The sequence below is a fragment of the Penaeus monodon genome, unplaced genomic scaffold (genome assembly GCF_015228065.2).
Source record: "Penaeus monodon isolate SGIC_2016 unplaced genomic scaffold, NSTDA_Pmon_1 PmonScaffold_633, whole genome shotgun sequence".
NCBI classification, from domain to species: domain Eukaryota; kingdom Metazoa; phylum Arthropoda; class Malacostraca; order Decapoda; family Penaeidae; genus Penaeus; species Penaeus monodon.
Genome location: NW_023661362.1, coordinates 5001 through 23517, shown reverse-complemented (window position 1 = coordinate 23517; position 18517 = coordinate 5001). Strand labels below are relative to the sequence as shown.

The window sequence follows — 18517 nt, the reverse complement described above, 5'->3', positions numbered from 1 at the left end:
TGTGTGTGTAGTGTGAGTAACACGATGATTTCTGTGTGTGTGTGGTGTGTGTGTATATATAAGCTATGATAGTATATATAGATATGTACTAGATTATACTATCACCTATATGATATATAATATATATATAATATATAGAGATGGCATAGATGCTAGTTATATCATATAGTATATGGTAGGTATATATATATATATCTTAGACTACTATATTAATATATATCATTAATAGATATTTATAATGACATAGTATATGTAGGCCATGTATCGCATAAACAGTAGTATATAGATACAACTATAAATGAATACTATATATACTATATTATATATATATACTATAGTTATAGTAGATATGAGTAATATAGCTACTTATAGGTATTCTATATATTAATATGGTATTACTATAATAGTAATCTAATATAATTTAATATATATATATATATTATTATATACTAGCTTGACGACTGAACTATACACTATATAGTATATATATAAGTATTATATATATATGCTAAATATAGATAGATATAACATCATATGATATATATATATGTGATATATGCTCATATACTACGATATATATATACTATATACCTATATAGATACATAATATAATATAAAGATATAATATATGTAGTATATAATGAATATTAGTATAGTGAGGGATAATTATATATGCATATTATATAGATATATAGTATATATTATAGATAATATAGTATATGCTATATATACATATATATATATTTATATATAGTATAGTACTAATGTAGATATAGTATATACTAATGTATGCAGTAGCACATAAACAGTATATATAAGTATATATATATTATAAAAATATATAATAATATATATATATATAATAACTAGTATATATACGTATAGTAATTGTAGAAAATCATATAGTATCAGATAGATATATATATATATAATACTATATATAAATTATAGTATACTCATAATAATATCATATGTATTGTATAGATATAAGCTATATAAATAAAAAATAATATATATATAATAAATATATGTATTATAACAATGTAGCACATATAAATTGTACATATAGTACTATAATGTATATAGTAAATATAGTATAGTATCGTAGTATATATATTATATAGCTATCATTAACAATATATATAGTAATTATATCTGTATATATATATTTATATTTGTTATATATGTATTAGATATATATAGTCATGAGTAATACTATAGCTATATAATATAGTATATATTATAATATCTATATATATATATTACCTAAGGTATATAGAATACCAAATATATGAATATCATATATAGTACATAAGGTTATAGTACTTAAATACTATATCACGTATATACTAGAATATATATATGTATATAATAATGTCCGGATAATATATACATATGAGAGATATATATAATATATAGATATATATTTATACAAATACTAATATATTAATATACACATATAGAAATATAGCTTATGAGTAATAGAATATGATTATCATATACTATATATATATTATATCATAAAATAATATAGTACACATATATACACATTGATAATGTATAGATTACGATATTATAGTATATAAAGAAATACATATATGACAAAGCTATTAAATAGTATAATATATATATATGTATGTATATCAGATATACGTAATACTATATACTACATATAGATATATAGCAATGAAGTACTCAATTAGTAATAATCTACTATATATATATATAGATAAGGTTAATATATATATAATATATAAATATCTGAGATAATTATATATATGTACACATATCAGATATATGCCAATATGGTATATAAAGGTATATATTAGCATATATATATATATACTATTATATACATTTATATATAGAGTATATTATATATATATATATATATATGTATACATTATATACGATGGAGACCTCTACAGTAATAATCAGTAGATTTTTGTACAATATAATGAGTATTATTACAATAAGTACTTATATATATCTATATATTAAATCATATATATAATACACGACAACCGAAGTAGGTATTTCATACATACTACTATATATATGTTAATATATATATAATATATAGAATATAAATATATATAAATCCATATATATATTGACTATATTCAATAGTATATATATATCAGAGTTACAATATGTAGTATGAAATAGAGCAAATATATATAGAGTTAATAGATATATATATATATAGTAGGATATATTCATATAATATATAAGATGTTTTAATGCATCAAATGCATACATTATGATATATATTATATATATATATATTATATATTAGTATATATATATATATATATATGTATATTGATATATATATATGTATATAATATACAGTACTTACTATATTATAAAATAATCTATATATATATAAATATATATATATATAAATATATAGTATATAAATATTATATATATATATGCGGAGAATTTTGTTTCTCCATAATATATATAATATAGTAAGTATATAGTTATATATTATTATACATCTATATGAGTATATGGATCCTTGTATACTATATTTGATATAATGTTATATTTATATATATATTATAATCAATGTAGTATATAGTATATATGTATAGATAATATAATCAGGTATATAAAATATAATAATAAGGTAATATATATATTATGAATATCATAATATAGAATATATATATATCCAGTATACTATATGTATCTGTATATACAGAATAAATATATATACACTAAGTTATTAGTTATATATGTATAATATCACATATAATATATATATACATATGCCTTATATAACTATTCTAATAATATAATGTGGTATATATAGTATACATATTATTAGTATAATAATAGTATAATCATATATATATACTACTTTATTATATATCAAGTATAATATTTATATTATACAAAATCATATCATACATATATGCTACGCGCACTGTGGGTCTTTTTACTCTAGATGCGATGAAACATGTGATCTTAACATGAATTTGGGCCTGGGCAAAACATTGACGCAGCTAGAGGCTGTGAAGACGGAGGAGCGCAGAACAAGCCGGCGAGACTCAGTTGGGCTAGCTGCTCCTGTGCAAGACCTAGACCCCGCCCCATTCGGTGTGCCCCTTGGGACCTCGCATATAAACATTTGATGTTGCCCTGTTACAAGCTGCATTGCTGCAGTGTGACATTTCTGGAGTTCCCCTGACTATTGTGCCTATAGAAAAGTTCGAGTGTACGGGCTTAATATAACTTTGTGTGAAATGAAAAGCGAAAGACTGTAACTTTTGTGATTGAATTATCGTGCCCCTGCCCCGCCAATGGCATGTCCTCTCGTGGATGTTTGGGACGCAATGATGTCCGTGATCGGTGCCTATTGAGCCAGAGGTGCTTCAGTGTCACGACCCTAGTGCAGATTAGGCACGCCGTGCTAGCCTAGACCTGCCTTGGGTCTGTTGGTCGGCAGAGAGAGACGAGGCGAGCGGGCCTTGAGACAATATAACTATACATATATAAGTATAATCGTAGTAAGGTAAATATATGTAAATATATTATAACATATATATAGGCGATTGTTCAATATATATTATATATATAATGAGTAATATCAGTACTATAACATATATAATATATTATATATATTTATATATAATTATTATGCTATATCTTATAGTATAATATGTATATAAATATAAACTATATATAAATATAAATATAATAAATGATAAGCTATATAATACACATATATAGTATACATATATATATATACTAGTAATAGTAGATATTATATACTAATATATGGGCAGTGTGTGTAGATGTAGTGTGGATGTGGGTGTAGTGTGTATACTGTGCGCTATTGGTAGTGTGTGTGGTGTGTGTGGTTGTGTGTGATGTATTATGAGATATATATATAGTAATACATATGATATATAGAGTAATATATATGATTAGCTATATAGTTAATATATATGTATATTATATTAGGAGGATGAAGTTATATAATATTATATATATATTATATATATTATATATATTATGATATATTATATATATGTAGAAAGAATATGTAGTATGAGTATATATAGTTAGTATATGAATTATATATATGTATAATATCGATTATATCATATTAATAGATATTCATATATATGTATATACTATATTAGTATATATTGGATATATATAGTTATGATATATATATATCTTAATTATCAGATATGTATATATATTTATATCTATCGAGATATAGATGTATATCATTATTATATCATATATTATATTATAACTAATATTAGTATATTATTGAATTAGTCATGATATTAGATAATGTATATATACATTTGTATAGTATATTATACTCACTATCTATATATCATTATATATATTAGATATGATTTAATATATATACATATATAGATATAGTATCGATAATCATGTATATATATAAATAGAATATTATATATATTATATATATTATATATTATCGAGAGAGTATATATATATAATATATAATTGATTATAGTATATTATATATAGAGTGATATGAGTTAGATATATATTAATATATATAATATCAGTATTAAAATACTATATATATAGCGTAATGGCAACAATAAAGTCTAGGGGATACTATCTGTGGTGCCAGGTATAGCAGAAGTTCAAACAGTTCTGCCCGATGGTAAAGGGAAAACACATGGAAGAACCAAAGTAACTAATATTCGCATTTTTTTATGGGACTACAGTATAGATAAGTACATCTCATTATATATCATAGCTGTAGAAAACAAAACAATCCTACTACCTAACAGAGATAACATCCTAAAATGTTTACAGATACATCAAACAAAAATACTTAGCCCGAGAGGTGACCATAGGCAGAGAAAGAGACACGCAAAAACTCGAGCCTGACAATATGGCCGGAGTGAGGATGATCGAAAGCCAGGTGGCTGGTACGCGGTCGGAGTAGCCAAGGCAGTGAGCTCGCGTCAGCCACCGGAAACATAGGTCGACCGCCGGATTCCAGAAACCTATTACAGTTCGCTAGTTAAGTTATTATGCCAGGTCACCTCAAACCTATTAGAACTTAAATATGTGAGGAATACCGAAATCACACCAAAAAATGGTGAAAAAAAATATATCAACAAACGCGATCATTTAGATGACGCCCCCCCCCCCTCCCCCCCAACTTATCAGTGCAACTAATAGTCTAGCTACCTAATTAGTCCATCTTAACACCTTCAACCTTTTAAGGAAATTATAGGTAAATGTTCAACTTGCCGTTCCACTGAATAGCTCATCGTAATGAAGACTACAGCAAAACTGTTATCTTTCCCTGTTTATATATGATGTTTTATTTCTAGATGGCAATTAGCTCTGTATATTTAAAGACCCATCTCATTAAACCTGTCCCTGAATTTCGGGTACTTTTTCATTTTATTTGCTTAAGAATACTTCAAAGGGCATTATGATCACTGTAGACTGAGTTACTAGGGGTGTTTGCCCACTATTCTAAGTAAACTTGAAATTTTTCTGAGCGCCATTAACAATGAGAGGAAAGTCCTTATTCAATAGTAGAAACTAACTTGTCGGATGCTTTTTAACACTTGGCACGAATAGAGTAAACAGACAGGCATAAGACTAGAAGTCCGTGGGTGGCCAGCCTTGTAGCAACACAGCGTCCCGCTTCCCGCTGTCACTCGCGCGATGTGCAGGCCAGATGGTTTCTCAAAAATCAAGGAGACGTCAGAACGGAGGAGACGTAAGCATGGCTCGTATCTTGTCAGAAAAGATTCTTGACATTCTGATCGTCACCAAGTAAATAATTTCTTAGGGCTAATCAAGTGTAGAGAGGGCGGCAGATACGTGAGAGAAATTCGGACAGGAACCTCCTGTATGTAAACCAGCCATGTTCCAGAGGAAAGCGTGCAAGAGACTTGCGGTCTGCGGTGTCGGTACGAGCAAGACTCGCCGCCTCAAATGTGTGGCAGTGGACGGGGTGTCACGCCCTCCCCAACACACTGTGACCCAGGAAAATGGACTTTGGCGTGCACCCGAACTCGCTCTTCGCCAGGTAATCGTCAGCTCAGCGACCTCAGTGGAACAACAGTAGTAGAGTACGGCGAGGTAAAGTTGAAGTCGCTCGAGGTGTTATCTTCCCATTGTATCCGATCCGTGAGACGAGAGTCTGTCCAGGAATGCTTGAACCACCTTCCAAGTCATCGAAGAACACCAGTGTCAATGCAACCTGCTGAAAAGTTTGCTTGGGCGTTCCTCACCCAAAACGGCCGGACCTTGTATTCGAAGAGGAACCGTCGGGGGTGACACAAAAGTGGCTGAGGATATATTGAGACGATCAGGGAGAGAATGAATATTATTCTATGTCTGGCGGTTTCTCCGTCAAGCTGCACCTGGGAGTATCCCTTCAGCAAGTCGATTTAGTAACGAACCGGGAAGCTCTGCCCATACATCGATGACATCATCATACGCGCGTTAGTGAGGAAAGGAACGGACGTCAGAGTCACTTATGTGATTTTGCCGGTAGTCCGTGCAGAGGACGCAAGATCCACCCATTTGGCTTTGGGGGTAAGACGACAAGGGCAAAGGCGACGCCCATAGACTCACTGTTCGCTTGTCTCCGCAAGTCGTGGGCAAGAAGGAATTCCACCTCCTACCGAAGTTTCTTTGCTCTTCGGGGCTCAAAAGCCGATAAGAGACTGCTTAGGGCGGACAAGAGTGTCGAGCACACGTACTATATCGTGTTTGCACCACCTCTGCAGGGTCTTGGTGACATGAAGTACACACACAACCGGAAATTCATCAAGAGAAGAGAACCGAACCCTCAGATTGACGAGATGACAGAATGCGTGTAATTCTGATAGTTAAGATTAGGTCAAACTGTCACTGTTGGTCAACTTTACGGTCACTATACAGAAACTCTTCTGTTCTGAGATACAACTAACGAACTTTGTGCTCTACCACGCTCTCTGTTATCGAGAAGGCTAAATAGATGATACATGAACTAACGTTCCTGCCGACGCCCTCCGAGTTGACTGGTGGCGCTATAAACGTAATTACATCACCGTTCATTCTTTAATGCAATAGGACCAATAAATACTTAGATTTAGTAAAGGACATTTTTTTCGAAAAAGTGAGGAACCATAGAGGTAGTAACAATAAGTGTCCTGGTTCAAATCTTCTTACTTCAAACCATTTCTTGTCATATGTTCGTTCAATGACGCCTTGAGCATGTAACAAATCTGTAATTGAAAAATCACGAACCATGAAGTAGTTTCTCTTTTAAAAGTTATGGAGACATTTAATAGAGCATCACATGTGATTCCTGTGATACCCAAACGCTCTTTTAAATAGTGTTAAAGGACCTCGAATCATGGACATTACACCAGTTCAAGATGGAGAAAACCCGATGAAGGACTGTTGTTTTGCTTTCCCTGATAGACAAACAGTAATACCAATATTTAGAACACCTTTCATCCCAGTCTTTCTCCACATCTACACAATATTTCGACCCCAGAACATGACATATGATGGAAGGTTGAGTGAAACCTCTCTAAGGCTCCTTGTGATCAGTGTGATAAGCAAGTGGACAATATTGTTATTGATAAATCATTCATGACTATGCGAATAGGAGACCGATGTCAAAGTGTTGGCACCTGATCAGACTGTACTTTATTTGGGATTCCCCAGACTCGTAAGTAAAAAGATTTGTGGTTAGAGATTTTACCACACTTTTTGCGGGTAGATGCCGAAGTGGGTAGCACTGCTGGGTAACGGGAGTGTAGCACACATGATCGTCAGTAAGAACGGAATTACCGACATTTGTGTTTATCGGTGGTTTAAGGATCCGACACAGTCAAATTTTAAAACAGATTGTCGTTAAAATGGCTGAGAACTATCGGAATGGGGTGAAGCGTGGGAAGGGGAATTACTTCGTTAGGTTTCCCTGCAAACCTTGCAAAGATGACACGTTTGACACAATATATGTGATGGACACATCTTCTTCATTTTTGGCCAGTAAAAGTGTCTGCGAATTATAGTAGTTTTGGAAAACGTCCAAAGTGACCTCATTAGTATCATGAGTCATAGACTGTATGACATCTTGTCTATAAGGAAAAGGAACATAACTACTTGATTGAATTTTCCGTTAAAGGTTGTCTGTGCCGGGGACATCAACAGCAGGTCTAATACTGCCGCATTACTACACCAGAATTTCAAGTAGTACAGTATTACATCGGATAGTGGGCTGTGAATCGTCAAACAAATTTGAAAATATTTGAAAGATCTTATATTACCTTACGCTGTGCATCAATTAGCATTAGTCACGGTGTATTGGATGTAAAAAACTCTAGTGTACTAACCTCTTTATACAGAATTTAGCTTTCCTCATTAACCATCTTATCATTAAATATAGGAACTAATTGTCAAGTATCAAAAATAGTACATTAGTTATGAGGAGGTTCCTCATCAATGCGTTTAAGAACGCTACGAGTCACTGCACACGAGGGAAATAGAGATACGGATATTCATTCTCACGAGGGATTCTAGTGTGGATTCTGGGGTTCAGTTACGATACGGCATCCACAAGCACGTCATTCTCCTATTAACAAAGATTGCTCCGCTCACAGTTAGAGTATAGTTCGTGAACTCCAATGTGATATATCTATTCAACCATATTTATAGATCGACAAAAAAATATCCTGTGCTAACCTTAGCGTTACTGCCCTCCAGAAAAAACCCGCTAACTACTACGATTATCCCATTTGTTATGAATTCTCACGAAAAGAGCGATAGAAGCCTTAAACCTAATAACACTCTGGGAAGAAGCGGATCCTGCAAAATCCGAACAGGGTAACCTTGATAGAGCACGGTACATGTCACGTTTGCAACACGATCCCGGAGAAAAAATGACGATCTCAAATAATATCAGACTAACATCTATAGTGGAGAGTATTAACAATCAGTCTCTCCACTAGAATCAACAGATAAGCGGAAAATCACTACGCTAGCGACATTATTTGAGGCAGGACTAAGTTGTAGGGCACAACAATTACATGGCACGTTGTGCAAATAGAAACAAGGTTACTACAAGAATCAATTTGTTAATCATGAGATTTTATTTTTGACAACGTGAGCAAGATTTAACAATTTATCTATGGGGCCTAGCACCATGATCGACCGACTCTTCACTACCTCCTGAGCTTCCTTCCGCAGCACAAAGATAACTCTGAGTTTTGCGCTACTATGAGTTAATGAAAAAATTATCAGCAAGTATTGCCGCTTTACTTAAGAGGTGGTCACTTCTCGTTCATCAATACAATTTTAGGTCACAGTGACAGAGCACGCTTAAAAATCCTCTACTTAATATCAACTCTTTGAAATCAGTGAAATGCCTGAACATTCTAGATCTCAACCAGCGTATGTAACAGCACTCTCTTCTCTAAGCAGAGCATATTCTACGTAAGTCTGTGACTCTAATTTTTCGTAGATTTCGAAACTTCTGTATAGTAAGCTTCTGGGACTGTAATCTAAAGCTGGACGAAATTATACTTTCACAGCATCACTAACTTACATACTCTCTTTGGTAAGATATTCAGTGAACACTTCTCGTAGTTGTCCAGTGAAAAGGCACCGTTGGGATCATCAACGCCCAGTTTTCTTCAGGGCCAGGTCTAGCTTTACTGCAATCTTCTCAAATGTCGAGAAAGAGATTCCTCTGGGTCTTGTCATCAAAGAAGAGGGAATTAATGTTGAGGTTGTAATATCAAATCCAAGGTTTTTGTTGACTAAAGCCGGCCCTTTCCCCAATCTGAATCTATAATTAATTTTCTAAGCTCTAAGTTTTCGTAATCAATTAGTTCTGAAACGTTTACTATTTCCTCACGAGGTACGTTATCCAGACATAAAGATAATGCAGACGTAGGGAAGAATATCTGGAATTTACGAGACTTTCAAATAACCAATACTTTTAATCACTGAGTTTTGTCCGCAAAGCTCTAATTTCAATTGTATAATTGGACCAGGCAGAGGGCCTTCCAGATCGTCTTTTTTAAGGAGTAGTATTCACCTAATAAATCCAAGGAGAAGGTTCAGATATGAAATCATTATATTAAAATGAACCATGTTAACACAATGCAATAACGTCAGAAGATAAATTTACAAGTACGTTTACTCAACTTCAAAACTTACGATAAATAAGAGGTTACTGTGATACAAGTCTGCGTAATCTGTGACAACACTGACCTCGCAACAGACATCATGTGAAAAAAAAATATATGAACTATTAAACTATAAGAAATTGCAAGATTTTTTTTTTATTTTTGTTTTGACAAGATAATTCACTGTTTCACGTATGATAGTGTGTCACTATGGATGCAATTAAGACTAATAGTATTATCCACTCTATCACTGAGTATCCCGGACGGGCCCCCATTGTTTGAGGACAAAAGGCTAGGGTATTATCTGGTGCCCCATAGCAAGTTTCAAACTTGTTGTCCGGGTAAAAAGGAAAAAAATCAGGGAATGAACATATAGTAACATATAGTCGCTATTTGTTTAATGACATTGAATAGGTATGCATTATATATATAGATTAGAGACTAAAACAAACACCAATCTACTCCTAAACATAAACATCCAAAATGTTTACAATACATCAACATAAAATACTTAGCCGAGGACGTGACCATAGGCACAGAAGACCACCGCAAGACAGTCGAGCGTGTACAATATGAGGCGGAGTGCTGACTGAAGCCAGTTGGCGGTGCGGTCGGAGTCAGACAATGGAGTGAGCTCGAGCAGCCACAGGAAACATAGGTCGACTCGGATTCCGAAAACCTTTTAATAGTTGCTAGTTTAATATTATGCCAGGTCACCTCAACCACCTATTAGATTAATTAAATTATGTGAGGAATACCGAATGAAAAAATATATAAGCAAACGAGTAATCATTTAGATGATAAAAACAAGACCTTTCAGTGGCAATAATTTGATATAGTACTAATTAGTCCATCTATAACAATAGTATCCTATGTAGTAACAAGTCTATAGAGGTGGATTATAATATATATAGAAGATATACATAAATTAAATATCTGTATTAGAGAGATAAATACATTTTACATATATATATAGGATAACCATATAGGAAAAAATATATGCACAAATATATATGACGCTACAAGATATATATATAATATATATACTTATATGATAAATAGCATATTTATTATATGATAATAATATTTGATAGTTATATATATCTATCTATGAGTAGCAATATATAATATGTATATATATATAGATATATATAGTAATAGCGATATATATAGATATAGATGAGAGTAAAGATATATATATACATAAGATATATGCAAGTATATACAAATATAAACAGTATAATACATATATATATAGATATATATAGTAGTATATAATATATATATATATATATATATATATATATATATATATTGTGTATATATAAATATATATATATATATATATATATATATATATATATATATATATTATATATATATATATATATATGTGTGTGTGTGTGTGTGGTGTGTGTGTGTCTGTGTGTATTTATATACATATATATATATTATATATTATATATATATATATATATATATATATATATATATATATATATATATATATATTATATATACACATAAAAGTGTATATAAATATATATATATATATATATATATATATACTATATATATATATATATATATATATGTATATATTATATATATATATATATATATATATATATATATATATATATATATATATATATATGTATTCATATATATTTGCATATATATTTGTCTATATATACATATATATATGTAAATGTATTTATATCTATACAGATATATATTTATGTATATATTTATATATATATACACATATATATATTTATACATATATATATTGTTATAGATGGACTAATTAGTACTATAATTAGTTGCACTGATAAGTTTTTTTATCATCTAAATGATACTCGTTTATTATATATTTTTTCATTTCGGTATTCCTCACATAATTTAAGTATCTAATAGGTGTTGAGGTGACCTGGCATAATACTTAAAACTAGCAAACTAGTAAAAGGTTTCGGAATCCGAGTCGACCTATGTTCCGGTGGCTGACTCGAGCTCACTCCTTGGCTGACTCCGACCGCACCGCCACCTGGCTTTCAGTCAGCCACTCCGCCATATTGTACAGCTCGAGTTTTGCGTGTCTCTGCCTATGGTCACTCTCGGCTAAGTATTTTATGTTGATGTATTGTAAACATTTTAGGATGTTAGGTTAGGAGTAGGATTGTGTTTTGTTTTTCTAATCTATATATAATAATGTACTATTAATGTACATTAAAAAAATAGCGAATATAGTTACTTTGTTCATCCATGTGTTTTCTTTTTACCCGGACAAAAGTTTGAACTTGCTATGGGCACCAGATAATACCCTAGCCTTTAAATGTGCCATAACAAATGGGGGCCCGTCCGGGATAATCAGTGAATATAGTGATAAGGTAAATATAGTTAATGGCATAGTACATATTATACGTGAAACAGTGAATATTGTTGTCAAAAAAAAAAAAAAAAAAAAATCTTGCAATTTCTTATATTTTATAGTTCATATATTTTTTTTCAAATGATGTCTGTATGGAGGTCAGTGTTGTCAGCATGATTAAGCAGACTTGTATCACAGTAACTTATTTATCGTAAGGTTTTGAAGTTGAGTAACGTACTTGGTAAGTTATTTTGACGTTGCATTGTGTTTAACATGGTTCCATTTAATATAAATGATTTCATATCTGAACCTTCTCTTGATTTATTGGTGAATACTACTCTTAAAAAAGACGATTGGAAGGCACTTGCTGGTCATTATACAATTGAAATTAGAGCTTGCATGACAAAAGCAGTGATTAAAAGTATTGTTATTGAAAGTCTAGTAAATTCAGATATTCTTCCCATGTCTGCATTATCTTTATGTGATAACGTACCTCGTGAGGAAAATAGTAACGTTTCAGAACTAATTGAATTACGAAAACTAGAGCTTAGAAAATTAGAATTATAGATTCAGATTGGGGAAAAGGCCGGCTTTAGTCAACAAAAACCTTGCTTTGATATTAGCAAACACTCAAAATTAATTCCTCTCTTGATGAACAAGACCCCGAGGAATTTTTCTTACAATTTGAGAAGATTGCAGAAAGCTTAGACTGGCCTGAAGAAAACTGGGCTGTGATGATCCAAACGGCTTTTACTGGACAAGCTAAGAGAGTGTTCACTAATTTACCAAAAGAGATATGTAAAGATTATGATGCTGTGAAAGATATAATTCTTCAAGCTTATGATTTAGTCCCAGAAGCTTACAGACAGAAGTTTCGAAATCTACGAAAATTGGAGTCACAGACTTACGTAGAATATGCTGCTGAGAAAGAGAGGCTGTTACAACGCTGGTTGAGATCTAGAAATGTTCAGGCATTCACTGATTTAAAGAGTTGATATTATTAGAGGAGTTTTAAGCGCTCTGTCAATGTTGACATAAAATTGTATTTAGATGAACGAGAAGTGACCACTTTAAGTAAAGCGGCAATACTTGCTGATAATTTTTCATTAACTCATAGTAGACGCAAAACTCAAGAGTTATCTTTGTGCTGGAAGGAAGTCAGGAGGTAGTGAAGAGTCAGGTGATCAGGGTGCTAGGCCTAGTAAAATTGTTAAATCTGCTCAGTGGAAAAATAAAATAGGAGTAGACAAGATTGATTCTTTAGTAACTTGTTTCTATTGCAAACAACGTGGCCATGTAATTGATGTGTGCCCTAAATTAGCTGCTAAAAATGTCGCTAAGGGAGTGATTTCGCTTACTGTTGATTTAGTGGAAGAGACTGATGTTAATACCTCCAGTGATGTTAAGTCTGATATTTTTGAGACGTTTATTTTCACGGGATCGGTTGCAAGTGACATGTCCTCAGATAAGAGTTACCCTGTTCGGATTTTGAGGGATACCGCTTCTTCCCAGAGTGTATTAGTTAAGGCTTCTATGCCTTTCGTGGAGAATTCATACACTGGGGAATTCGTAGTCTTTCGGGGTTTTGGAGGGACAGTCACGCTCCCGTTAGCACGGATATTTTTGCGATCAGACTTGGTTGATAGATATATCACAATTGGAGTTCACGACTATCCTCTACCTGTGAGCGGAGCAACTTTGTTAATAGGGAATGACGTAGCTGGTGGATGCGTTGTACCTGACCCGACAGAATCCCCACAGAATCCCTCGAGAATGAATATCCGTATCTCTTTCCCTCGTGTGCAGTGACTCGTAGCGTGTCTAAACGCATTGATGAGGAAACCTCTCAGACTAATGTACCTAATTTTGATAACTTGACAATTAGTTCCTTATTTAATGATAAAGAGGGTAATGAGGAAAAGCTAAATTCTGTGAAAGAGGTTAGTATTAAGAGTTTACCAATAACTCGTGACATGCTAATTGATGCACAGCGTAAGGATAAAGATCTATGCAAATATTTCAAATTTGTTGACGATTCACAGCCACTCGATAGTATGTACTACTTAAATTCTGGTGTATTAATGCGGAAGTATAGACCTGTTGATGTCCCGGCAACAGACACCTTTACGGAAATTCATCAAGTAGTTGTTCCTTTTCCTTATAGACAAGATGTCATAAGTCTTGCTCATGATACTAATGGAGGTCACTTGGGAGTTTCCAAAACCTACTATAAAATTCTCAGACACTTTTACTGGCCAAAAATGAAGAAGGATGTGTCATCATATTGTAAAACGTGTCATTATTGCCAGGTTGCAGGGAAACCTAACGAAGTAATTCCCCCTGCCCCGCTTCACCCCATTCCGATAGTTGCTCAACCTTTTAACCACATCTTAATTGACTGTGTCGGTCCATTACCGAAAACCAAATGCGGTAATCGGTTCTTACTGACGATCATGTGTGCTACAACCCGTTACCCAGAGGCTATCCCACTTCGGAATCTGACCGCAAAAAGTGTGGTAAAAGCTCTAACCAAATTTTTTACTCAGTTTGGGATCCCAAATAAAGTACAGTCTGATCAAGGTGCAAACTTTACATCCGGTCTCTTTCAACAAGTCATGAATGAATTATCAATTAAGCAATATTTGTCCACTGCTTATCACCCTGAATCACAAGGAGCCTTAGAGAGGTTTCATCAAACCTTCAAATGTATGTTGAGGAAATATTGTGTAGAGGTGGAGAAAGACTGGGATGAAGGTGTTCATATGTTACTGTTTGCTCTCAGGGAAAGCAAACAACAGTCTCTCGGGTTTTCTCCATTTGAACTGGTGTATGGCCATGAAGTTCGAGGTCCATTAAAGCTATTAAAAGAGAGTTGGGTATCAGAGGAACATGTGATGCCATTATTAAAATATGTCCATACTTTTAAAGAGAAACTACTTCATGTTCGTGATTTTGCCATGAAAAATTTGTTAAATGCTCAAGGCGTCATGAAAGAACAATATGACAAGAAGGTTGAAGTAAGAGAATTTGAGACCAGGACAGTTATTGTTACTGTTTCTCCCTTTTTCGAAAAATGCTTTACAATCTAAGTATTTTGGTCCCTATCGCATTAAAGAAAGAAAAGGTGATGTAAATTACGTTATAGAGACACCAGACCATAGAAGGCAGGAACGTTTAGTTCATGTAAATCTAATTAAGCCTTATCATAACAGAGAAGCAGTGGTAGAGCACAAAGTGTTAGTTGTAATCTCAGAAGCAGAAGAGTTCTGTATAGATGACCCAGTAAAGTTGAACAACAGTGACATTTTGACTAATCTTAACTCAAAATTACAGCATCTGTCATCTCGTCAATCTGAAGAGTTGGTGCTTCTCTTGAAGGAATTCCGGTGTGTGTGTAGTGATGTCCCAAGACCCTGCAGAGGTGTGCAACACGATATAGTACTGCTCGACAACTCTGCGCCCATAAAGCAGTCTCATTATCGGTTGAGCCCCGAGAAGCAAAAGAAACTTCGGGAGGAGGTGGACTTCCTTCTTGCCAACGGACTTGCGGAGACAAGCGACAGTGAGTGGGCGTCGCCTTGCCTGGTCGTCCCCAAAGCCAAATGGTGGATTGCGTCTCTGCACGGACTACCGCAAAATCAACAAAGTGACTCGCTCCGATTCCTTTCCTCTACCGCGCTTGGATGATGTCATCGATGGTATTGGCAGAGCTCGGTTCGTTACAAAAATCGACTTGCTGAAGGGATACTCCCAGGTGCAGCTGACGGAGAACGCCAGAAGAATAGCCACTTTTGTCACCCCCGACGGTCTCTTCGAATACAAGGTCATGCCGTTTGGGTTGAGGAACGCCCCAGCAACTTTTCAGAGGTTGATTAATGGTGTCATTCGAGACTTGGAAGGTGTTCAAGCATTCCTGGACGACCTCGTCATCACGTCGGATACATGGGAAGAACACCTCGAGCGACTTCGAACTTTACTCGCACGGTTCGCTGAGGCTGAGCTGACGATTAACCTGGCGAAGAGCGAGTTCGGGCACGCCAAAGTCATTTTCCTGGGTCACGTGGTTGGGGGAGGGACAGTGGCACCCGTCACTGCCAAAGTTGAGGCGATCTTGCAGTACCCGACCCCGACAGACCGCAAGTCTCTGCAACGCTTTCTTGGAATGGCTGGTTACTACAGGAGGTTCTGTCCGAATTTCTCTCACGTATCTGCCCCTCTAACAGACTTGATTAGCCCTAAGAAATTATTTACTTGGACGTCAGAATGTCAAGAATCTTTCGAGAAAATACGAGCCATGCTTACGTCTCCTCCAGTTCTGACGTCTCCTGATTTTGAGAAACCATTCTGCCTGCACATCGACGCGAGTGACAGCGGAGCGGGAGCTGTGTTGCTACAGGCTGGCCCCGACGATGTACTTATGCCTGTCTGTTACTATTCGTCCAAGTTTAAAAAGCACCAGAAAAGTTATTCGACTATTGAAAAGGAACTTCTCTCATTGTTAATGGCGCTAGAAAAATTTCAAGTTTACTTGAATAGTGCAAAACACCCAGTAACTGTCTACAGTGATCATAATCCTTTGAAGTTCTTAGATAAAATGAAAAACCGAAATCAGAGGTTAATGAGATGGTCTTTAATGATACAGCAATTCCATCTAGAAATAAAACATATAAAAGGGAAAGATAACGTTTTGGCTGATAGTCTTTCGAGAGTATAGTGAACCAAGTTGAAATTTACCTATAAATTTCCTTTAAAGGTGGAGGTGTTATAGATGGACTAATTAGTACTATAATTAGTTGCACTGATAAGTTTTTTTATCATCTAAATGATACTCGTTTATTATATATTTTTTTCATTTCGGTATTCCTCACATAATTTAAGTATCTAATAGGTGTTGAGGTGACCTGGCATAATACTTAAACTAGCAACTAGTAAAAGGTTTCGGAATCCGAGTCGACCTATGTTCCGGTGGCTGACTCGAGCTCACTCCTTGGCTGACTCCGACCGCACCGCCACCTGGCTTTCAGTCAGCCACTCCGCCATATTGTACAGCTCGAGTTTTGCGTGTCTCTGCCTATGGTCACTCTCGGCTAAGTATTTTATGTTGATGTATTGTAAACATTTTAGGATGTTAGGTTAGGAGTAGGATTGTTTTGTTTTTCTAATCTATATATAATAATGTACTATTAATGTACATAAAAAAAATAGCGAATATAGTTACTTTGTTCATCCATGTGTTTTCTTTTTACCCGGGCAAAAGTTTGAACTTGCTATGGGCACCAGATAATACCCTAGACTTTAATTGTGCCATAACAAATATATATATATATATATTTATATATATATAATAATATATATAATATATATATATATATATATAAATATATAATATATAATATATATAATATATATAATATATAATATATATATATATATATGTATTATATATAATATATATAATATATATATATATAATATATATAATACATAATATAATTATATATATGTATATATATAATATATATAATATATAATATATTATATATAATATATATAATATATATATATATATAATATATATATAATATATATATATTATATATATGAATACACACACACACACACACACACACACACACACACACACACACACACACACACACACACACAACAACAAACAAAAATATAATATATAAATATATATATATATATATTATATATTTATATTATATATATATATATATATATATATATATATATATTATATATATATATGTATATATATTACATTATTACATATTACATTATATTATATATGTATATATATTGTTAAGCCGACCGCCTCGTCTCTCTGCCACCAACACAAGGCAGGCTAGGCAGACGGCGTGCTATCCACAGGGTCGTGAACACTGAACAGCTCCAAGAGGCACCGAGCACCACAGCGTCCCAGAACACCACGAGAGGAAATGCCAAGTGGCGAGGC

General features: G+C 33.4%; 1 protein-coding gene across 1 annotated transcript; it reads left to right on the top strand.

The window, feature by feature from the left end:
* The first annotated feature begins 12810 nt into the window (after positions 1 to 12810).
* On the top strand, positions 12811 to 14346 carry LOC119571446. The gene is made up of 3 exons (XM_037918748.1): positions 12811 to 12958; positions 13198 to 13527; positions 13655 to 14346. The coding sequence occupies exons 1-3, from the start codon at positions 12811 to 12813 to the stop codon at positions 14344 to 14346; spliced, it is 1170 nt and encodes a 389-aa protein (XP_037774676.1).
* Positions 14347 to 18517: the final 4171 nt, after the last annotated feature.

Bases quoted from the DNA above. Each gene is read 5' to 3' on its own strand.
- LOC119571446 (XM_037918748.1), top strand. From the start codon at position 12,811: ATGGTTCCATTTAATATAAATGATTTCATATCTGAACCTTCTCTTGAT. The intron at 12,959-13,197 runs GTATTGTTATTG...TTGATGAACAAG, and splicing joins GACAAAAGCAGTGATTAAAA to ACCCCGAGGAATTTTTCTTA. The intron at 13,528-13,654 runs GTTGATATTATT...ATTAACTCATAG, and splicing joins GGCATTCACTGATTTAAAGA to TAGACGCAAAACTCAAGAGT.